Source organism: Delphinapterus leucas, chromosome 17, assembly GCF_059928025.1.
Source record: "Delphinapterus leucas isolate spDelLeu-1000000601 "Yukka" chromosome 17, BTC_Dleu_Yukka2, whole genome shotgun sequence".
Taxonomy (NCBI): domain Eukaryota; kingdom Metazoa; phylum Chordata; class Mammalia; order Artiodactyla; family Monodontidae; genus Delphinapterus; species Delphinapterus leucas.
This window is the reverse complement of record NC_143145.1, coordinates 41,885,001-41,910,388: the sequence shown is the minus strand read 5'-3', so window position 1 is coordinate 41,910,388 and position 25,388 is coordinate 41,885,001. Positions and strand designations below refer to the sequence as shown.

The window sequence follows — 25,388 nt, the reverse complement described above, 5'->3', positions numbered from 1 at the left end:
TACCAGGGTGAAAGCCCTGGCTTACACAACTGAGGTTCTGCTTTAGCTCATCTTGCAGAAAGCAACTTCTCCTTTCCCTTTACACACAGATGCAGAGGCAAGTGGATCTAGGTTTGAATCCTATTCTGCTATTTACAACCTATGTGATTCTGGGCAAGTTCTTTGTGTCTCAGTTTCTTCATCTGTAAATAAGAATAATGATAAAACTATCTCCTGAGTCCAGCTTTCTTGCCTCTCCTCTGGTATTGATCTCTAGCAAAACTGAAGCCTGGGCCAGCCGGTCTTCTTTATCTGTCTGAATCTCGATCCTTTCAGGCCCCTGAAAATAACTTGTCTTGATGAACAAATCCTTGAGAAGGAAGGCCTTACTCACTAGTATTCAGAGTTCCTATAAATGGCTTTCTGAAGACGATGACTACATTACAAAACATCTTCTCTTGGGCACTTTGTACTCTTCTAGCCAGAGATGAGCTCTGCAGTCGCCTAACAATTTGGATTTTATCAGAATCAATTCTATTCAAACCTGAGAGTAAAGGGTAGATGGCTGACGGATGCAAGACACAGCAGTCCAGCAGCCTGGGTCATCACTCAGGGACATGAGCCTATGTCATGCATAGAAACCATCTTGCTTCTAGTTGGAACCAGTTTGGTTAGATCTGTGAGGCCAGCCAACCCCCCAGGTCTCTCTCCCTGTTGCTTTTTGGCTAAAATGTAAGTTCCTTCAGGCTCTCATCTCAACACTGCTCAACATCTCTAGCCATCCCCTGCTCACTCACCTCCCCCCAGTGTTGCCCCTGGGCAACTTCATTCCCCACACCTTCCAGAATGCCCTTTTGTGGTGAACTCCACATGCCCTTACACTGCCTTAACTAACAAGGCTTTCTTGGAATGGCTCCCTGAGGTCCTTTCATTCTCAAAGTTTGAGATGTCATTCTTCTCCCCGAGTTCAGATGAGGACATGCAGTCCTCTTGGAAGGAAGGGGAAGATTAATTGTAAACAAAAGTTCCACACAAATAGTACGCGTCACTCGGAAAAAGTGTTCGTCATCTTTCTCCCTCGACTGCATCTTCCAATTAGTTCCATTTCCATCTCATGGGACTACATGGGGCGGGTTCTTAATCCAATCCTACCTCCCCAGTGCAGCTTTTATCTAACCACACCACTCTGCCATATTTACGGTATAAATCAAGCCAAAGAAATTTACTTGCAGCTCTTTAAAAACAACTTAAGAATCATTACCTACCAGAAAGAAGAGCCTCCTTCCCTCCCACTTGGATTTCAATGCCTATGCTCTGTAAGGACCCTGTTTACTTCTCTCAGAGTATTCACGGCCTCAGCAGTCAGTGGTTCACTTCTTTCTGCCACTGACTGAAAGCTCCAAGGGGATGCAGATCATGCGTTTTGGAAACCTGCATCTCTCTGACCCCAGAATCTGGGCTCTTCCTCACAACACGAACGCCATCTCCCAACGTATGGCTAGCACAACACTGGACCCACAAGGCATTCTAAGAGGAACGGTATTCAAGTATCTCAAGCTGGAAGGAAACTCATATGTCATTAAATTCAACTCACATTTTGAATTTGAAGCCCAGGACACAGTGGCTTACCCACGGTGCACCAGGAAGTTAGTGGAACACGGTCCCAGGTAGTTTCCCCTGTACCACTAGGAGATCATTGCAGACTATAAAGAGATTGCAATCTAATCTCCAAGATGAATATAAAATAAGCACACAGATAATTATAATACAAGGCATTATATGAGAAATAGAAAGTTTGAGAGCAGATGGGAGGGGGAGAAATCACACCTTTAGGCTGGGGTGAAGTAATCAAGAATGTGCAACAGTCCTTAACCTTTTTGGTCACAGGACCCTTTTACTGTCTTAAAAATTACTGCAAACCCCAAAGAGCTTGTTTTTTTGTGATTATATCTATTGATATTTATATTAGAAATTAAAACTGAAAACATGAAAAACTAATTAACTGAAATCCACTGCAAATCGCTTGTTCGAATCACTACTTGTATCATCAGTAAAGTCTCATGCTCAGATTGGTAGATACGAGTTTTCCAAAATTCTAATTTTTGCTTGAAGACTTACGTTTTATCATTGGCATCAAGTACTAACCAGTAATTTTCCTGGAGGTGACTCACTTTGTTAATTTTTGAGAAAATGTGTGCTAAGTAAGTCTGAATACCCCTAGTTTGTCAGTTGTTCTTTCAAGCAAAAGTGGATTCCATGAAAAAAGTGGTTTGTTCAGCTCACAGATTGCACAAGTGCTTTTTGTGTACTCCCCATTTAGTCACACAGAATATTTAAAAGATATGCTTTATTAATCTTACTGCCTTTATGAAGGACATTCTTAAGTGAAACTGACTTTTTCTATTGCAAGTGCGTGGTGCCGCTGCTTTGAATCGTAAGGTGCCAGCAGTCTTACCTATTATGTGCACCACGAGTATAAATGTCAACAAAGTGAAAACGTGTAAAAGCACTAACGTCTTAGTGTTATGAAAATAGGTTTGACCATGTGCGCCCCCTGAAAGACTCCTGGGCACTCCTCTGTGAGTGGACAGCACTCTGAGAACCACTAGTGTACAAGACACAGGCTTTGAAAAAATGAGTCGGATTTTGATAGAATAAGATGAGGGAGGGCAGGAACATTAAAAGACAGTAAGATGTGAAGTATATCTAAGGAACAGTGGGTGGGCTGTAGGTCTAGTTGGAAGAGGAGGGAAGAAGAGGCAGAAGAAGCCAAAAAGATACTGTGAAAAGCCTGGAAGGCCTTCATGAAGATCAACTAGGTTTAAACCAGACAGGAAGAAGAGGCTAGGGTGAGCAGGTGTTTTTTTTTGTGTGTTTGAAAGTTATTTCAACTTATATAAAAATAAACCTCGACATGTTTACATTTACTAGTTATAAAATAAAAGTGACAGCAGAGCTACCTTTCTCATATGGAATATTTAGGGAATGAATAAACAAACGTGGTGAAATGCTTTCCTATAAGAAACATGTTGTACCAATTAATTTAGATAGTATTACTTTTAGAAAGAAGAATGAGAGAATTTATTAAGCACTTATTCTGAACTAAAAACTATACCGTTATATTATTTTCACATGTTATATGATTTAATCCTTACAACAAGCTTACAAGAGAGGTATCACCACTCATATAGATGAGGCAAAGGAAGCCCCAAATGTTTAGTAACTTTCCACAGGACATGACTTTCGACTCTGATTTTGTAACACTTCATATTGTCACCCATTATCTTTGGGGAAAGTCTGAAAACAAATTTAATTATCAACCACATGTATATCTATATATTCCATGCAATATTTTTAAATAGGGCACATTTTGGTGTCACAAACCCAAATAAATGTGATACAATGTAAAAATCTCTAAAGAGATTGTGTATTTTGAATTTTTTCTTTCCTTCCAGAATTACCTTAAACAGTATGTAAAGCTGATTACTAGCTGGTATCAGCTGATAGAGGTTTTGTTAAAACCTAACAGCTGAAAAAAAAAATCAACATCTGAGTTACTGTTGAGCTTCATCACGATACTTACTGGATTCAAGACCTTTTTCCCACCACATTTAAAAATATCAGATGAGTAAGAAAAGGAAGGAAAACGATTAGAAACCATAGTTTGATGCCATTTTCTTTGGCCCAAGAAAAGAAGTGTTAAGTGTACTGACATCATCGTACAGGTCTGGATGCACACCACCATATCAACATGGCTCCTTCCTGCACTTGGACCTGTTCTTTCAGCTACTACACTCTCTTACACGTGCATGTACACACATACACGCTTACACACACACTAAAACTTATGGCATGCTTCTCTTCCCCAATGAAAATAAATAAATTCTTTGTTCAACTGGATGGTTGGAAACATTTTGTTGACATTTTAAAGGAAATTATCAAAATTATATCAAATTAATCCCCAAATGAATATTTTATTATAAAACAAAAAAATACACCTAAATACAGAGTAAAGCTACTTATTATTTATTCATTTCTAGGCAAGATAAGTGTCTGAGAGTACAATGCAGTTCAAATAAAGTAGCTACCTGGCTTGATAAAAAATAGATACTCATTAAAGGTAGAAAATTATTATGAATATTGAAAATAAATATGCAAAACATCTTGAAAGTTTTACAGACTTTGTCCTTAAAAATTATAGTTGATTAGAAACTATACTGTTCTTCTACATTGATACTAAAATAGCTGCACTTTGGCTTAAATTACAACTGGTAATAATCTATACATTTGTATATAAACATAATATTCTTTCTACATTTTCGATTAAAAATTATACAATATTAAAAAGTTTATAAAGTAAATTGCCAACAAAAATATGAACTCATTTATACATTTCTGACATTAGAGAACTAATTATTATAATTATTATGTTATGGAATGCCAAACATGGGCAACATATCTAAGTTATAGAATAGTTATGATGAAATAATAAAAGTGGAAAAAAATTTCAAATCCATAATTTAGTAAATTTGCTCATTTAAATCAAAAAAAATCACCATTATGATTAAATGTGCCAAATTCCATGAGGTTCTGAATGTGTGGATCTTGTTGCTTTGCTAATTTTTGAAATAGGCAACTTCAATCCAAATCCCCGTTTCCTTTTTTATTTTCTTTAAAAGGATCAATTTTTTTTTAAAATGTATGTATGTATGTATGTATTTATTTGACTGCATTGGGTCTTCGTTGCTGCACGCGGGCTTTTTCTAGTTGCGGTGAGCAGGGGCTACTCTTCACTGAGGTGTGCAGGCTTCTCATTGCGGTGGCTGCTCTTGTTGCAGGGCACAGGTTCTAGGCATGTGGGCTTCAGTAGCTGTGGCATGCAGGCTCAGTAGTTGTGGCTCACGGGCTCTAGAATGCAGGCTCAGTAGTTGTGGGACACAGGCTTAGTTGCTCCGTGGCATGTGGGATCTTCCCAGACCAGGGCTCAAAGCCATGTCCCCTGCATTGGCAGGTGGATTCTTAACCACTGCGCCACCAGGGAAGTCCCCCACTATGTTTCTGACACAATTACATTGAGATAAAAGTTTAGGGGGTAAAAAATTTTTATTGAAAGATGAGATTGGTAAACATATTCTTAATACAAAAAATGTGAGTATCTGCCACAATGAGATTTATCCTGTTGGAATACTAGACTGACTGGAGCAAGTGATACACATATGCAAATGTGTCACGGTTAGGAGAAGGAGTTTAATGACCAGATCTTTCTTTGCCTGAGTAAAATGGCTGGAACAGATTCAGTATAAGTACGCAGATCATAACTTTGCTTCAGTCCCTCCCTTTCAGCAAGCCTGTGTCATGCATTTGAACAATATATTAGACACAGGCGGTAAAGAGCTTCTGGCAGATTGGAATCTCTTGATGGGGCTGCGAGCTGGTAATTTTGAGGTAACCGATATTCTGAATGTGCTGCTACTGTAGGGCTCCTCAAGTCTTAGTCATATTAAGAAGGAGCCCAACAGGTTCCTGTTGGTTCAGCTATGCTTTCTTTTTTCATGTACTCACCAATAAACAGTATGTCAACCTGATCCTACCAGAAAGATCAACAGGCTGCCTGAGAAAATATTTTACTTGCTGTTCTCTTTACTCAATGGAGTTTTAGGGCATTAAAGGCAAGAAGGTACTTGGAAAATCCAAAAATGACCTGTCTGTATTAGGATTTTTCCTTGTACTTTTAAGTGCATCAAAAAAACCCACTTTTATGTAGAAATGAATACTTGCTAAAAGAGCAAACTAAATAACTTCTGATATCTAAATGAACAAAAGGAGGAGAAATAAGCTAAAACTGGTAACATATACTTACTACTGTGCATAGTACTGCTTTGAATTGGTGAAGTTAGATCAGATACAGGCAGTGTTTTCACCTACAATATACCTATACTCCCGAAAACCCTTCAATTAGCCACTGATCACATGGTTTCTGACATGTCTAAATTATGATCTTTGCTAACAACAGGTCTGACTGGAAGAGGTGATGTGTACACCCCTCAGTGACCTCTCTGCAGGGCCAGCTTTATCCCTTTTAACTGCTATAACGAGGAATGTTTACGCTAAGTATATTAGCAGTCAGTAGTACTGCAGTTGCTACTGAAAGGCTATATATTTGTATGAAACTCCACAATGAAATTTCTATTTAACAGGGGACAGGCTAGCAAAGGAGTATTTGGATAACTTGTTACCTTACTTACTAAGTGAAATGTCCATATATCAAAAAGGAATAGTTCCAAAATGTTAAAGCACATTATCTTCCCAAGTCCATTTGGTCTTTGAAAATTTGTAAAGCCATTAAATGAAATTTCCTGTCTTTTCCAAAGGGCATGATACTATGTACCTTTACCTAAATATTGTGACAATTAACAGAGACTGTTCTCATGGATGCATTTGTCTGAATGTGGAAAGTCTGCATTCTTAGTGTTTACCGCAAACCCAGCGAAGGTGATGATCCGTCTGAAGGTCAGTCAGTTCTTCAATGGTTCTCCAGCTGCACTGGCAGGCGTATGCCCGTGTTCCTTTCTTCTTTACCAACTTTGTTTTTAATTTGTGGAATTCTGGCATATTGTTCCTATTAGTAAAATAAGAAGGTTTTAGCATAGTAGCTTTGTTCAGTGCTTAATGACTTAAAAAAACAAAAAAGAAATTCTAACTGCTTTATTTTCCTATCTTCACAACATCCAAACGCTAAACTACCTGGTGCTCTCACATGAAAAACAGAAGATACACTTTGGTGTTCTCTTTCTGAGGATTTCAATGTTTTTAAATGGCAATCCTCTAGGTCTGTTTATTAAGGCTGTTGTAGAACACAGTGACCTAAAGAGAATAATTATTGATCTGTCTTACCAGAGACTACATGATATAAGAATAGAGTGGAAAAGATGGTGGTTCATCTCCTATCTCAAATACTCACCTGTGCCATATTTTAAAAGCCTGCAGTGTGGAGGGGCTTCCCTGGTGGCGCAGTGGTTGAGAGTCCGCCTGCCGATGCAGGGGACACGGGTTCGTGCTCTGGTCCGGGAAGATCCCACGTGCTGCGGAGCGGCTGGGCCTGTGAGCCATGGCCGCTGAGCCTGCACGTCCGGAGCCTGTGCTCCGCAACGGGAGAGGCCACAACAGTGAGAGGCCCATGTACCGCAAAAAAAAAAAAAAAAAAAAAAAGCCAGCAGTGTGGCAAATGGAGGGCATATAAGAGGCATAAAGATAGCAGCCTTCTGATGGGTTAACTATAGAAAGTTTTCATTAATAGAGAAAAAGTGCTTGTTATTTCTATGTGTTGAATTCATATTATATCTCATTTGTTTCAATGAACTGCTTATTTCCGTACACTACCAGAAACAAAACAAACGCCTATCCTGAAATAGATGTCAGTAATTTTAACATAATTAAACCTATGCGCAGAACTCATGAAAAACGATAACCATCATACTTGATGCTATTATAAAAAAGACTCCAGAAGTTATATTTAATTAATAGAAAATCAATTATGATTTTCATAATCCATGTACTGAATTTATGTAAATATTCCATGACAAAAGAAAATGAAAAATTCAAAGTGAAATGATGAAAACATACATAGTGAAATGATGAAATACAGTATAAGTATCTTTAAAGAAAGAAATACACTGTTAACTGTTACTTGTTGATGTCACTGCAACAGAAAGCAGGAAACAAAGTGCCCTCTGGTGGCCAATGGGCACCACATTCAGTACTGCACAAAATTCAGGCACAATTGAGGTTAGACCCTAACAAAACCTAAGAGATTTTCCAGGCCAATTGTCTGACTTCAGGAAACTGAGACTTCGACCAGCTGAACAACTTAGCTAAGGTTACAGTGAGATAGGGGAAGAACTGAATAAGTTTTACTGCAAAGAAAAAAGCTGAACAAAACTAAATGTATTTAATGAAAACTAAACGGCTAAATGAAGGACTGTCCTTTATTCAATCTGCAATATATTTTGACAAACTTAACATGTGACACTTGATTGAATACTTAGAGATTTCAGGAATAGGAATCATGAAAGCCAAGGAACTATCAATAATTAATACATTTTAAAAGCTGAGAAAGAAAACTTCATTATTTCCCATAAAGCAAACACAGTTTAATAGAAAAATAAGAGCATTTTATTTAGCTATTATGGCAGGATGGTCAAGTATAGCTTATACTTCTTTAAGAAAGTTCTAGAACTTGTCAAAGCTAGGATACACTTATTGCCCTCAAGTGTTTCATCTCCCCTCTACTTTCAAGCAGATCACATCTTCATTCACAAAATCAGGCAGTGAGATGTGAAAAGGCCTCCATTTCCTAGCTTTCCCCTTGAACACATCAGTATATGACCTCTTTCCACCCAGGCACAGAGGCAGCCTCTTCCTATCCAAGGCCCACTTTCCATCAGCACTCTAGACCCCAAAGCCTCTAGGACCTTGTTACTCACATGACCTTCCCTTCTCTTGTCTTCCCCACCCCCCCACAATATAAACATCAGAGCATCTCCTATCTTTTTTTTTTTAATATTTATTTATTTATTTACTTATTTTTGGCTGTGTCAGTTCTTAGCTGCAGCACGTGGGGTCTTTCGTTGTGGCATGCAGGCTCTTCGTTGTGGTGTGCGGTCTTCTCTCTGGTTGTGGCACATGGGCCCCAGAGTGTGTGGGCTCTGTAGTTGCGGCATGCGGGCTCTCTAGTTGCAGCACGTGGGCTTAGTTGCCCTGCAGCATTTGGAATCTCAGTTCCCTGACCAGAGATCGAACCAGCATTGCAAGACTGATTCTTAACCACTGGACCAGCGGTTAAGGGAACCACTGGACCAGGGAAGTCCCAGCATCTCCTATCTTAACTAAATGATCCCTTAACTCTGCATTCACTGACAGGCTTCCAAGTCACCTTTCTGGGTAATATCATCCAGTTTCATGGTTTCATCTACCACTTTACAGTCTACATTTCTTAATCTGAGCTTCAGAGCCCCAGAGTATGGGCTCTTGACCTGGGATTTTGGGACCACACTAGGCTTTATTTGGGTTGGGTACTATGAAATCTCTCAAATTGTAATTTTTCTATGTATCTGCATATTTGAATTTTTCTGTGCGTATGTTGAGAGGATTCAGATTTTCAGAACAGTTCTTGATGTGAAAAGCTTAAAAACTCTTACATTAACACTAGAGGAGACTCCTAGAGATTTACATGAGAATGGATGCCAGAGAGGTGTCAAGAAAGCCTCTCACTGTCTTCTTTATGCTACTGAAGAGTGCTGCAATAATTCTAATGACTTGTATCTGAAAATATAGTCTTTGCTTAGGCACAGGTTTGGGGGGCCAAAAATGCATGATATGCGTACTTTACTAATTTTTAGCCCTTAATTTTTATTTGAAAATGTGAATGTATAGTTCAAATACATTTTTATAACTTAAAAACATTAGGTATTCACTGAGTATTTAAGGATGTACAAATTACAAAAATATAAGTAAGATACTATCCCAATGACAAGGAGGGAGGCAGACATACACCAACCTAAGATATTTTCAGTCTTTTATTACAGTAAGTGCTATAACTGGTACAACGTGCTGTGGACACGGAAGAGGATGAGTTTACTTCCAAGTTGAGAGAGTGGTAAGGGAATCACAGAAGATAAGCAATGAACCATACCCTGAGGGACAGGTAGGGTATAGATAGATAAAATGGTGGGAAGGTAGCCCAAGAGGTGGAGGGTTTATACAAAGTCATAGGGAATGGGAGCATTATGGGAGCATTGCTTTTTTTGTTGTTGTTGTTTTTTTTGTTGTTGTTTTTTTTGCAGTATGCAGGCCTCTCACTGTTGTAACCTCTCCCGTTGCGGAGCACAGGCTCCGGACACGTAGGCTCAGCGGCCATGGCTCACGGGCCCAGCCACTCCACGGTATGTGGGATCTTCCCGGACCGGGACACGAACCTGTGTCCCCTGCATCAGCAGGCGGACTCTCAACCACTGTGCCACCAGGGAAGCCCCGGGAGCATTGTTTTGATGTAGCTAAAATCTTGCAAAGATGAAAAGTATACCATGGAAAGACAAACAAAGCTGGGTGATAGATAGTTGGGGACTGGATTATGGAAGGTCTTGAATGCCATGCTGAGGAATTTGGACATTATTCTGTAAGCAGAAGGGTTTTGGGCAAGAGGATGGCATACTCAGAGTTATGCTTTAATTCTCAGCAAGTGAAGGGTGGTCTGGAAGAAGAGACTGTACACAGGAAAATCAGTGAGGAGGCTACTTCTGAACTCCTGTCCAGAAGTAACATGTCCTTAACTAGGCTGACAGCAGACAGATGGAAAGGAGGAGATGATGTGAGAAATATCAAAGAGGTGGAGGCCACACAATCTGGCCAAGGCCACCAAGAGGCATTACTGCACAGTAAGAAATATAAAGTTGTATATTAAGTACATTTTTCACAGAGTGAAGTTCTTTAGAAACATACCTGAGAAACAGGTAATCACATGATTTGTCCCACCCATAGTCATCGTAGCTTACTACCCAGAAATCACAGGCTATACAACGCAGATGGTCACACGCTCTGTTCAGAGAAAAAGAACTGTACATTAGAAATTCCTGTTAAATTTAAATATAAAAATATACTGATTTATTCATAGACTATACCACATATTACAGATTACCGAGTAAACAACAGAAAAGTAAAGATGAATCGGAGTATAAATTTTTATACTATTGGTCTGATTACCTATTTGAACTTTCGGGTTAAATTTCTGCACAAACCTACCTATTTTACTAAGATCTTGCATACTGATACATATATGCACATATGTATATTTACATATATAAAAGAAAAAAAATGGATGTGTAGATCTTTTAGTTCAATGGTTTTCAAATTTGTCTGAGGGAGATCTTCACTTAAGCTACCTTCTTTACGTGTTTCCCTTCCTAATGAAAATTTCAGGATGCTTCTATCACAGAATTTGCCACATTGTATTGAAATGCTGGGACAATATCTTCTCTGTGCTGGGACAATATCTTATTTTTTTCTGTTTCCCCACTACTTGGCATTAATGTATTCATTCACTCACTTAAAAAGTATTTACTGAAAGACTACTATGTGCTGGTGAGATTCTGTCCTCAAACAGCTTAGATTCTAATTCGAGAAGAAATACTCATAAATTATGTAGCACGTTAGAAGGTAAAAAGTGCTTTAAATGAAATAAAAAGTAGAGTCGATAAAATTGAAAGTACTGGGAGGAAGTGTGTTATAATTTTAAATACAAGAGTCTGCATAGGCTTCACTGGTAAGGTACATCTAAGCAGTTTCTTTAAGTGGAGTGGTAGTTGGTAAAGGAAGTGGGGTTAAGAGCAGGTTATATTTAAGAAGGAAAAAGGTTTGTATACTGATGGCAAAGATGCAGTGAAGGGAAAAATGCTGCTGATGAGAGAGGGTAGAACTGCTAGAACGATACTCAGCACATAACGGGTACTCAGTGACAACCTGAGGAACCGAAATGCCAAGCAAATCTCAAAATTCATATAGTACATAGTAACTTCAGGAGTAAAATGATAATATATGGTAAGAATTATGAATTGCTGCTGCAAACCATTTGATTTGTATAATAATTGTGATTTAAAGAAAACTTCTCCATTGTTTGAAGTATTTTAAAACTAGAATCAATATAGATACATTTGATCATCTAAAAAGTAAAAGGAAATAACAAAGAGTTTTTAAGATACCAAAAACAAAGGGAAAAGACCAATAATAGAGTGAAAGAAAACATTTTCAACACATAGTCAAATACTTATACTGATAAAGGGTGCTTACAAATGACAACAAAGAAAAAAAACCTAAAAATATAATTCTATGTCACTAATATAGGTAGCATAGATTAGTAGTTAAAGAGTGTAGATAAGATTGCCTACATTCAAATGCTGATTCCCTAGCTGGGTAACTGTAGTCAAGTAACTTAACTTCTCTGTGACTCAGCTTCCCTATCTGTCAAATGGAAATAATAATGCACACCTCATAGAAGAATTATGAGGAGCTAACCAAGTTAATATTGATAAAGTGCTCATGACAGTGTCTGGCATACAGCATTCATTAAAAAGTTAAAATATTACATAAAGAATTAAAATTTCAAGCAACCATGAAATATATATTTAACCCAATTAAGTTAGCAAAAATTAGCACTCTCAGACTATATGCGAACTGCTATAACCTTTTGGGAAAAATCTTGGCATTATTTTACGATTAAAATTATACCTAGCTGCTGCACTAGCAATCCCATTTTGGGGAATATATTACATATAAATAAAAGCACCAGAGTATAGGCGTGTATCTCAAGAATAATTTCTACTGCAGTGCTGTTGAAGTGGCAAAAAACAGGATACCACCTGGATAGCTATCAAAGAGGGAAAAGACTGAATAACGTTTATACTATGGAATATTAGGCAGTTGATAAAAGAGTTAATTAGATTTAACTACTGACATAGAGGTGCACAAGGCAAGGTACACAATAACATATATAACACGATCCTGTTTTTGTAAAAACTACCCCGCCAATTTTCCTGTATAGGTGTTTATAATAAGTTTGTAAGAACATGGAGAAAAATGTGGAAGGTAATATACCATGCAGCTATCACTGGTTGCCTCAGGAGGGCTGGGAATGGAGAGGAAGGAAGGAGAGTACTATCTTTCTCCTTATACATTTTGACTTTTTATTTTTTTCAAAAAGCATATAATACTTCTGCAATTAAAACATAAAATAAAATCCATCACTATATATTTTTTCACTTATTTCCCTCTAAAACTCAGATAACTTAACTTCAAAATTGCAAATATATTTTGGCCTGAAAGTTTCTTTGAGAATGAATGCTTTGTATTTCTAAAAGCATTAATCACAACAATAATTAAACACTTAAAATCTTAAGTTTCATAAACAATTCTGTATTTCCTTTTAAACTGTTAGCAATTTATGAAGTTGAATTTGTACATATGGAAATTCAACACAATTACATTTGTACACATTTCAACTTGGATTTTGAATGTACAAGTCAGGAAATGCAAAATGATGGTTCCCAAAGCTGCTATAACTTGCTTTCTTATGCATATGTATTTATTACATGATTGCACAGAGTGTTAACTTTAATGCCTTAATACATATGTGCAATTTGGCTGAATTACTGCTGTTGTGGGAACTATAATTTAGAATTTCCTGACATTTTGTATGTGTAAAATTTCAACCATAATGTTAAATACAGCTTTTTAATTTAAAATTTAGCAGTTTATTCAAATCTATTCACACTACCACATTTTCCTACAAACACTGTCCTTTGAGAAAAATAAAACTATCTTGCAGCTAAGAAATCATTCTGCTGCTACGATTCACTCTATTAGACCATTATTATACCAGTCTATGGAATAATCCAGGCTTGCAAGTAGTTTAAAAAATAACGAGGCGAGTAAAATTCAATTTGGCTTGAAAAATAACACCTTGGTTTTATCTATATCTTATTAATGCCACCACGCTTTGCTACTGCTCTTCCCCTTTACACCAAGTGGGTAAAAGATTCAAATCTTTACACTCTAAAATCATTCGAGATTACTCTCAAATCAGAGCTTGATCCAAAAATCAAACAAACATAACACATGAAAAATTGGCAGAACACACTCGATTTCCTTCATGCCCTAGGCATGTAAATCAGTGCTTATTTTCAGGGCTTAAATATATTTTTCTTTTATAACTATATATAAAAGAATATCTAACATAAAGTCATGGTTCCAATGAAAGATAAATTGTCAGGTCTTTCCTCTAAAATGTGAGTAAATACAAACGTGGAAGTGTCATCAACAGCTTTGTCCTTTTATCAGGCTAGTAAGTAGAATCTTTACTATTTTAAAGATGTTAGTGGTGGGAATGTCCCAAATATAGCCCAATATAGTCTTCTGCACAGACCCTGGTTCTCAGTCAAATCCTTCAGATCTACACAGTAGACTGGGGAGTCTTGCTGTTTGGGCAGCTGGAAAACAACAGCTGCAATAGCAAAAGCGGCTTCCCTCTTACATACATTATAAAAGCGTCTACAAATTGGTATACTAGAAGGCATAATGGACTAGGCATCAAGTTACACGTTGGACTCCTTGCCTTGGGAGTCATTCTTGACAACTTTCTCTCGTGCCTCCAACAGCCATTTAATCACTGAATTCTGTCAATTCTGTGTTCTAAATATCTCAAGTGTGACCCTTTTTCCCTACAGCCACTGCCACCACTTAGGTCACAGCTGCCATCCCTGTCTCTTTCCTGGAACACCGGTACCTACTGCCTGTTGACTGGTCTCCCTGTGTTCCTCTCCTGTCTTGTCCCTCCAACTTCCAATCCATTTTCCATTCTGGAACCAAAATTTCTTTCTTTAGAAACACAAATATGATTATGTCATCCCTATCTGCCTAAAAAAAAACCCCAAAAAACCCAATGGCCTCCACTGCTATAGGACGTATTTTTCTAAAATCCTCCAGGGGACTCCAAACCAAATGTCCCCTGACTACCTCTCCAGCCCCACCAGGAGCCATTCTTTCCCCCACTCACTACACTCCAGCTCACCTGGCTGCTCCCTGTTCCTCCCACACCCCTGGCTCCTTCCAGCTCAGGGATCGTCTAACACGGTGGGTCCTCTGGCTCCAACGTTCCCCTGTCTTTGCTTAATTCCTACTTATTTATCATAGCATAGTCTGATTAAATGTTATTTGCTTAGGAAAGCATTCCCTAACACTTCATATTAGTTAGGATGCCGATTATCTATGCTTACAGTATTCTGTACTTACCCTTCACATTACATATTATGTAGAAATTAAATAGTTATTTGTGGAATTAAAGTCTCTTTCCTCATCTAGACTGAAAGCTCATTGAGGGCAGGGAAGTGTCTATTTATTTGTTCACCACAATGTGTTCACTCAAAGCCTAGGACTTAGCAAGGACATGATGAATTAATACGTGCTTAATGAATTTAACATCAGTGCCTCAATTTCCTCATTTATAAAATGGGGTTAAAAATTCTTGCTCTATCTGCATCTTGGTTTTTCCCTGTGAAGCAGGTGAACCAATACACATATACTTACAAAAAAGTGCTCTGGACAGTATAAAGTACTTCATACATATAATATTTTACATGCACATGCGTATGTATGTGCTTATCTTTCTGTGTGTGTTGATCTATGTCATGAAGAAGGTGGTCAATGATTAGTATCTTTGTGATGGGTGAAGAAGATCTGTGAATATAAACATTTACCTGTGCATATATATGCAAATTGTATGTGTTTTCCCTTCTTGTCACTGTGCAAAAGGTAGGAATGGGGTTGAAAGATTGTGGTATTCTCATGGATCAATGTTATATAATAGACATACACTGAAATTCCATCTGGCACGAGATTCTTCTCTGCTAGAACTAAATCAAAGTACATGTAAAAATATACTACATAAAAGAGCATCTTAATAAAATATTTACTCTTGGAAGTAAACCAGAACACATAGAGATATTTCCTGAGATAAAATGGAAAAGTAGTAGAATATAGGATTCTTGCAGCTGAGGTATAACACAATGAGAAGGCAGCACAAACAGATGAGAAATACCCACAAACAACTCCAAACAACTGTACCTATAGTAGCTATCTGACCTGCAACATGGGCACAATTTTAATGTATTATTTCATTTAATCCTTACAATAACTCAGTTTCCTCACCCATAAAAACTAAAGTATTTATGGGTGAGGAAACTGAGGTTTTGTAAGATTATATCCCTTCTCAAGGCTTCACAGCTTGTACGAGGCAGAGTGAATATCTGAACTTAGGTATTCTGTCATCAGAGCCCTTTTTCTTCATGCCCTGGGTATAATCATTTGTTTCTTTATCAGTTTCTCTACTGGCCAGTGTTTTTTCTTTTTTTGGTACAGAATGACAAAATGAGTCTACAATAAGTGAATTAAGCAGGTAAGACAGTGGGGACATGCACTAGAAAGGAGTGTCATTCTAGACAGGGAGTAAGTGTAAAAATACTCAGAGGTAGAAAAATATAAGTGGAAAGTAGAAGGATAACAAGTGTTCTAGTGGAAGTAGAGTATCTAGCCCAGGCTTTAACTGGAGGTGAAAGAACTAAAAAGAGAAGAGGAAGAACAACAATTTGGTAAAGCAAACAATGAGTTTAGAGTTAATATGAGACAGATGGCAGCTCTCATTTTCCTTCTGAACAGGGGAGAGGTGCTCAAAATGTTATGTTAGGTATATTTTCTTTAATGCTCTATGTGGGTGAGACTACAGAAGATGGAAGTGGATGGTAACTAGGAAACGTTTGCCGTATAGCTCAAGGATGACTTGAGGGAAGCCTGGATTCGAGGCAGAGTGGTCTGGCAATGACTGAGACAAATCCAACTGGGTAGACACAGTAAGTCAGGATTGATAAGCAGCCAGACTGTATTCTTCTCTAAGGGCAGTGTGTGTCTCTAATCCTTTGAATAGACAGTCCTCAACGCACGACGATTCAGGTGCTATCAACTCTTTATTTACAGACCTCACAGCAGGCATCACCCCTGTGGCTTGCTATAGCCTGTCTGCTGCCTGGTGTTCCTGGTCTAGGCTTCCCCAGATTCCCAGTTTCCCTCTGGTCCTATAGCCCTTTTTTTCCAGGCCTCCTCGGATCTAGGCCAGCTCTACCACAACCCTCCAACAATGTCCTTTTGGATCCCACTTCCATTATTCAATATAATGGTTATCTCTCCTGAAACGTGATCAGAATGCAATCATACAGCTCAGTCTTTTACTTCTTTTATCAGAAAATGAAAAAGTGCTTTAGAAATAACTAGACAAAATATAATAATCTAGTTAAGTAGGCCTCTATAAAAACAGAACCAAACTTAACAGGGCAGTAAAATGATTTGCTGAACTACTTACAACAGACAAGACATGGAAACAACCTAAATGTCCATCGACAGATGAATGGATAAAGAAGATGTGGTACATACGTACAATGGAATACTACTCAGCCATAATAAAGAATGAAATAATGTCATTTTCAGCAACATGGATGGGCCTAGAGATTATATACCAAGTGAAGTAAGTCAGAAAGAGAAAAACAAATACCATATGATATCACTTATATGTGGAATCTAAAATACAACACAAGTGAACTTATCTACGAAACAGAAATAGACTCACAGACATAGAGAACAGACTTGTGGTTGCCAAGGGGGAAGTGGGTGGGGGAGGGATGGCTTGGGAGTTTGGGATTAGCAGACACAAACTATCATATATAAAATGGATAAACAATAAGGTCCTACTGTATAGCATACGGAACTATATTCAATATCCTGTGATAAACCATAATAGAAAAGAATATGAAAAAGAATGTATATATATGTATAACTGAATCACTTTGCTGTACAGTAGAAATTAACACAACACTGTAAATCAACTATACTTCAATAAAAAAATAAAATTGCTGAAAATCGATCTGTTTCCCCACTTTACGACAATGACAATGGAATAGGCTAGGAGTCTGAGGCTGATAGGGGCTTGGGGTAGGTAGCATCATGACCATAAGATTGCCCTGAAAGAGGTACTGAGTGAGATACTGGGTGAAAGGAGGGTTGGGGAAGAGACAACAAAAGGAGGCTTTCTCCTTTTGAAATATGTAAAATCAAGAGACTGTGCTTAAGAACTCCTTGGGTACTACAGACCCACAGCTTCTCATGCTGACTGGCCAAGGCAGTGTGGGTGACACATCATATAGTTCACCTGTCCTACTCACTGGTTTTCACTGCCTGGAAGGAAAAAATGGCAAGATAGAAGCTCAACTCCTGGTGTCTTGTGGAAACCAAGCTGGGATGGAAGTGATCCAGGCACTTCAAGTGGCTCTTAAAGAAGGGTGTCAACACAATGAACAACACATACCCAACACCATAGCTTTTAACAACTATCACCCAATAATAATCAGCATTTCAGTAAAGTGTTCTTAGTTAGACTGGCTAACAAAATATACCTTTTATTATGAAACAGACTCATGCCAAGATGATAAGAACTATGTTTTAACAGGGTATCAATTTGGAAAAAACTAATTAAGCAAGTATAACATATTTCTGACATCTTACCTCTGTGAAGTATTTGTCCCAACCCCACGTGGAACAGCGCTTCCACCAAGGTATACTGGGCTGCAGCTGGACATGTTCAACAGATGGAAGAAAAATAAAATTAAAACATAAAAGAAACATGAGAAGTTAATTTGGCCTCATTGACTCTATATTCTTGTAATCAAATTGTATATTTTCCTGAGCAAGCCAACTATTTCAAGGAAGAGGTATTTATTTCAGGGTCAGTGTGTTATTGGATAAAACCTGTATATTCAGGAACACTCAAGGAGTTAAAATGAGTCACAGAAAAATGTGTTTGCCAAATAATGTAAGGGACAAAGTAAATACTGAAGAATATAACAGAACATTAATTTTGAGAAACCATTCACACTTTTTTTTTTTATGCAGCAGAAAATTATTTACAATAGCAATAACCTCCCATTCAAGTTCCTTTACACTAAGGAGTCACAGGCCATAAGAACACTGAAAAATGCTGCTGTTGGTCTGTCTCCTGAAAGCCGACCAGTGGTGCTTTGTTGCTCAATGTTGTTAAACGGTAACAAAATCTACTAGACCATGCTCATCAGTGTGTATAATTCACCAAAACAATCCCCACTTACCTCTTACCAGGGCCTTGAGTGGAAGCTCTGACAGATGTGTTACCTGAAGATTTAGATTTTAATTTCTGTTAAAAAAACAAAACAATAAAAGGCCAAGGGTAACTTAGAGAATTGTAACATGAAAACTAATATTCTTTATTTTATAACAAGGATATCTTAAAAATGGCTTAAAATTTCCTATGATTTTAAAGTTTCTGAAATGAAAACAATGATCAAAACCCTTTAAAGGCAAAAGGGAAGCAGACCTCCCTGAGGAATTTACGAATTACTATGCTAACATTTAGTCTAGAAAATTGATATACTGCCATTATTAGCATGCTAAGATTTAGAGTCACTTTATAACTCTTCAGTTAATACTAGAGTTCAATGATTTAATATGAAGGAGCTGCTGTTTAAAACTTCATCCTGGAAAAATTCAATTGAGGAGTAAAAAAACCTCAGACTCATTTTAAAGGCTGTGAATGGTACTCACCTGAACTAAAAATAAACTAACCAAACTCCTGGGTAACTTCAGGAATATTAATTTTGATCAGATGAAATGGTATCAACCATTAGATGTCCAAGGAAAATGCAGAGCTACCTAGTCACAACCATACAGTAGTTCCTATATGGTTACATAACATCATCATTAGCAAGCATTTATTAAGTGTTAACTGGTATAAGGTACCAAACAACATGGCCGACCACATGCTAGGACCACCGCCAAGGAAAGGAAGTAGGATGGAGAAAAGGCAATTTAAACTATGCAGAGACATGCCATCAATTTACCTAGTAGGTGAGGAAATTTAATGGAGGCAAAAATACTTGACTATTTCTCTTAACTCTTTTATTTGTTGAATAAAACTGATGTTAAACAGAACTGGAAATATTTTTGGTGCATAGCTGAAAAGTAATAATGTGCCTAAGTCTCTTTTTGTCTTTGGGAGCACACTCCATGTGCCATCCAGGCTTGTGTTTACAACTCAAGGCTGGCACACTGGGACATCTGCTGTTGTTTCTGGGCTTTCTTGTGTGAGTCTGGGAGTGGTTAACGAACAAAACAACCTGCAACTGATGTAATATTGTAAATCAACTATACTTAAATTAAGAAAAAAAAGAAACACAACAGGATGGGCGAGCAATGGAGGAGGGACCAATACTCTCAAGAGCATCTGGCCTCTGAGGACAAGGTGGGCATATGGACGAGCAATTCACAGACACTTCCTTTCCTCATCCAATCGGTGTTTTACATTGATCTGCTTTCCTCCAGAAGTTTACTTGGGTTGCTTTCTCCCCTGCAGGCTGGAAAACTGGATATAATAACTAACTTCAAAAAGGGAGCACACAGGAGAAGTGCATAAAAGCTTATTCTTCATGATTATAAGAGCTATTTTTATTTCAGATTAGTATATCTTCTCTAATACTTCTTTAGAGAAGTATTTCCTTCTCTTTCTGAAATGCCTTGAACCAAAGAGACCAGTGCCTCACACACAGATACATACCCTGTAGTGCTTACTAAATAATGAATCGCTCAGATGATCAATGAATAACATCATGTAGTTTTTTTCCTACCACTAATTAAATTAGTATTGCTATTCAGCATTTATGATGCATTCTGTTTGCAGAGTATTCAACACCATTGCTATTGTGTTGACATGTTATTCAACTAGGCCATCAGCTTATTAATTTACCACAGATGAACTGAAAATGTTGAATGTAGAGAAATTAAGATTTTTTAAACTTGGTTTTATTTTTGTTCTTTCTTTTTCTAATTGAAGTATAATTGACCCACAACACTATGTTAGTTTCAGGGGTAAAACATACTGACTTGGTATTTCTATACATTACAAAATGATCACCACAGAAAGTCTAGTCACCATACAGAGCTATTACAGTATTATTGACTATATCCCTCATGCTGTACATTTCATCTCTGTGACTCATGTATTTTGTAACTGCAAGTTTGTACATCCCTCATGTATTTCACTCACCTCTCCCACTCCTCTCCCCTCTGGCACACAGAAATACAAAGCTTAAGATCTATACCAGTCACTTAAATTTTAGTCTGACAAAAAAAGAAGTGGCCCATATCCATAATCTTAACACAATCATTGCCTAGTTATTTTTAGTCCACTGTCTTGCTTTAATCTTCCCTACCTTAAAAACAAACAAACCAACCCTCTTTGGTATTATATTTATTTCTTAGATTTTTTTTCCTTGTGGTCCTTGTAATTTAGACTTCCATTTGGTCTCTTTCTAACAAATATATATATATCTAACAAATATATTCTGTGCCTACCAAACTGGTAAAAATGAAAGTATATACATTCTCATCACTGCTGGTGAGAAGAATACAAATAAGACAGTCACTTTGGGAAACATTTTGGTAATGGGTAGAAAAGTTGAAGATGAGCATACCTTGCGACTTCCTAGGTTTATATATCCTAGAGAAACTCCTACACATGGGTTAAAAAAAAAAAGACATACAAAGATATTTGATGAAGCACTGTTTGTAAGAGCAACAACTTGGCATAATCAAAATGTCTAATCACCAGGGATGTAGATAAACTGTGGTGGAGTTACGTAAGGGACTGCTATACATTAGTTAAAATTGTTTATGGTTATATACATGTGGAATAAAAGTATAAAAGTATGGATGGAAAGGCTAATGGTTACCTTTGGGAAGGAAGGCAGTAGAATAAGATTTGGAGAGTTCTTAAACTATCATTTTTATTTCTTTAAAAAAAGTCCAGGGAGTTCCCTGGCGATCCAGTGGTTGGGACTCAGCGCTTTCACTGCTGTGTCCTGGGTTCAATGCCCGGTCAGGCAACTAAAATCCCACAAATCACATGGTGTGGCAAAAAAAAAAAAAAAAAAATCCAGAGGAGCAAATCTGGCAAAATGTTAAGATACGTTCAGTATGACTAGTAAATATATAGGTGGTTGTTATATTATTTTATGAGCCTTTATAAAGTTGATATAGATATATAAGCATTTAAAAAAATAAAATACTACCAACTTAACTGATTAGTTCATGGGATGAGAGCAACGGCAAAGCATTTGAGATGCTAAGCACATTCCTATAATGAAAGCTGATTTTGGTCTTTTAGAAAAGTATTCCTAGAGTATACAAATAAATACAAGTAACCAACTTCATCTGCAAGTTGACTTTTGTTCAACGGCTTTTCTAATTTCTCATTCTTGCTGAGAAATGAAAAACAAAACACAGTTTCTAATTTTTTTCTTATTTAAATCTAAGTGGAATAATTTCTTTAAATAATTGTATTTCTCAGAATCCAAAGGACTATAGATACTTGTGTATTCTAATAAGTTTTCAGACTATTTTCTAAACATGTCTTGAGATAATGAAACAATTACTGTACATTTAGAACATTTGACTTACAAAGCATTTTTTGTCAAAGTTGGGCTCTTCAAATATTTCGTTAATAAGACTGTCAAGATCATGTTCTTTTTTAAATGTTTCTGTTGATCTGAAAAAACAAACAACAAACAAACAAGAAAACAGCTGAAGCTTAAGTGCAGACAGAGTCAGCCAGCATCAGAAGAGTTTTGTTTAAATAAAGTCCATTACTAGAGTTGATAACAGAAGGACAAATGTGATGTTCTTTTTTTCCTACTATGGACATAGCCTAGGATTCTTGAGAAAAAGGATGTAGTTCATCAGGTACAAATTCCCATGTGTACTTTTACATACTTAAAATATAACGTTTAAAGCTGTACGTTATATATAAGAGAAAGGTGGGTATGCACTTTTCTAAATTACATCAACCATTTAAGAATACAAAATATGTACAATTATAAGTAGAACCTGAGAATTATAAACAAAGATAATTTTAATATGTCTAATTTTCCCCTAAGGGTTCCATTGTAAGTCAAATAATCATACCTCTTTACTACAGGAGCCAAAGGTTATATAACCAAATGATTAATTACACACATACACACAAAAAAGTGATATTTGTTTGACAGAGTATCTCTACCTCTTTACCTCTGTGGGTAAAATCATCACAGGATTACTGACAAACTGTTACTGCATGGAACTCCTGTTTAATAGCTAACATTTACTGAATACTTTACATAGATGAAGATATAGGGACTGAGAGATTCCAAAACTTGCCAAGGTCATATAAATAGTGGGAGGAGAGGCTTGGAATGGAGTCTAGGGCAGTCTAGACACCTAACACTAAATGAGATTAACTCTCCTTAGAGTTTACGTTACAGATGCTGTATATCATTATAACTTTATAACTTCATTGGATCATTAAATTATTTGTTTTAAAAGACAGGTTTTTTTAGACTAACTCTCTATTTCTAGAAACATATTTGCTCCAAAACTGTTAACATCAGGATTATAGCCCTCCTTTGATACTGCTTAGAGTAAGATAATTAACCTGATGTAAGAAAACGCAGAGGCTACTGCCTAACACTGAATGTCTGATTCCATCTATGTCCAGACTTTGCCTCTTCAGTTTTTCCCTTTCTAACTTTTACCCTTAATATCTTCCACTGTATACTGGTTTCTTCCCAAGTATGCTAAGTATGCTTTCCTCTTCAAAGAAACATTCCAAAACCCCTCTTGAAGCTGCCACCCTATTTTACTCACTACTGAAGAGTAGTCTATATCCATTATTTCTACTTCCTTACAAGTATATTGGATTTAGCATCTGCTGGTGATCTGGATAAGAGTTTCTTAACCTTAGAAATACTGACATTTGGGACCAGATAATTCGTTGGTGTGTGTGTGTGTGTGTGTGTATCACAGCGACAGGGGCAGGCTATTGTGCACTGTAGGATGTTTTACAGCATCCCTGCTTCTACCCACTAGATGCCAGTAGCACACCCTTCCCCAGTTATGACAATCAAAAATGTCAAGACATTGCCAAATGCCCCTTGAGTGGTAAAGTCATCACCTGTTGCGAACTACGCACCTAGTTTAAATTATTTAACCTCTCTGAACCTCAGACATTTTATATGTAAAGAGGAAATCTAGACAACTATTTAAAACTTCTTCCAGGTGTAATATTCCACCTCTGGCCTCTATATCCCTCAACTATAGTGAAACTCTTTTTTTCAAAGTCACTACTGCCCAAATCACTACACGGCCTTTCTCAGTTCCAATTTCGCTTTAATCTTTCAGAAGCACCTGACACTTGTGTACCAATTCCTTCAATTTCTTTTGCGACAGCAGGTTGCTAAGATGTCCTCTAGAAATTCTCTCCTCTGGTTTTCATGATGTACTCTCTGGGTTCCCCTCTCTCATGAAATTTCACAATTTCAAGAATCAGATGCATTCAAACTTTACCAGTCTGCTCAGTACTGTTAGAGATCCAAACTATCAGCTTTCATAAGATTCTGGTCTGTTATTAGATCACACAATTTCATGATGCCTACACTTGCCTATGCGTTGCTACAGAAATGGGAAAAAAATGCCATCATTTCATTGAGAAAGCATATAAGCAGTATACTTTTTGTCTTTTGATGCTGTAATACAATAGTCTTAATCAAAGGTTAATAAACATTTATTGGTTCCCTACTTAACTTTGCTTACTATATTGAATCTTGATTTAAGATATAGTTTCTGTCAAAAATAAAATATATATTCTAAATAAAATAAATGTAAACACTTGAAACCCACAATTAAATGTGAAAGGTATAAAAGCTTAAATCTGCATGTACAATACATAAAAGCTTAAATCTGGATGTACAATGTCCTGGTAGATTTGGAAATATGAACTTGGGCAAGCAACTATTCTTCTAGGTCTTGGTCAGTGAAATGAGCATAATAATAGTATTCACCATGTAGGGATGCGGAGATTAAATGAAATAACACATATAAGGCATATAAAAAGGACTCAATAAGTATTGGCTATTATTATAGATATCATCTATGAGTTTATGATATTATCTCTAAATATTCTCATCTGTATCATCCTGAACCACTTTATTCTTATTGCAGTTCAACTCACATCAGTCTTTTTTTTTTTAAAAATAACTAATCACATATTTCTCTTTATCATTTTGAACTCTTCATCAAGTTGTATATGTTATGACCATTTATATTAGCAGTAGTTCCTGGTATCCAGATGTGTCATGGTCATTTATTATCTGCAGAGCTATCATTTTTAAGGGACAATTTTGGTATTTTAACTCTTTTAAGAAAAAGAGATCCAGGCTGTATCACTACACAATTGGCAGGTGGTCTCCTATTAATAAATTCATAATGTAAATCAGTTTCTAACTTTTAGGTATCAATTTTGGCTCAGGACAAAATTTTAATATGTGACATTACATACTACATTTGTTATTAAGTTTAGGGTCTTTGTTGCTGGTTTTTTTTTGCATAATTTACAACTACACTGCCAAATGAAGTGAATGACGACACTTGAATTCAACACATGAATGACAACAGTACCGGTCTGTTACAGCTTCTATAAATGTATTATTGAAAAATCTGAGGTAGTAACGTGGGATGGGATGCTACGAGGATTACGGATGGATTTTAGTAGTGTAACAACAGGCTACGGAGAGGGGTACAAAAGGACCTGTGCTTGGAGAGGATCCGTCCACCTTAGTAACCCTTTCCATTTTCAGCAGCCTGCTCCAAGACATCCTATCCCTCTGTGCTAGTTCTCCTAAGATGAATAGGCTCTGGAAGGC

The 25,388-nt window shown here is 37.0% G+C and overlaps 1 protein-coding gene across 1 annotated transcript in view; it reads right to left on the bottom strand.

Moving 5' to 3' along the window:
- Positions 1-5,063: 5,063 nt before the first annotated feature.
- Positions 5,064-25,388, bottom strand: part of CFAP418 (cilia and flagella associated protein 418) — a 22,341-nt gene continuing 2,016 nt past the window's right edge. Inside the window, exons 2-6 of the mRNA XM_089898886.1 lie at positions 22,114-22,201; positions 18,732-18,796; positions 18,133-18,198; positions 10,477-10,572; positions 5,064-6,598 (exon numbers count right to left, since the gene is read on the bottom strand). Of these exons, the coding sequence (XP_089755012.1) occupies positions 6,445-6,598; positions 10,477-10,572; positions 18,133-18,198; positions 18,732-18,796; positions 22,114-22,201 (469 nt within the window). The 3' untranslated portion in view covers positions 5,064-6,444. The remainder of the gene's footprint in view (positions 6,599-10,476; positions 10,573-18,132; positions 18,199-18,731; positions 18,797-22,113; positions 22,202-25,388) is intronic.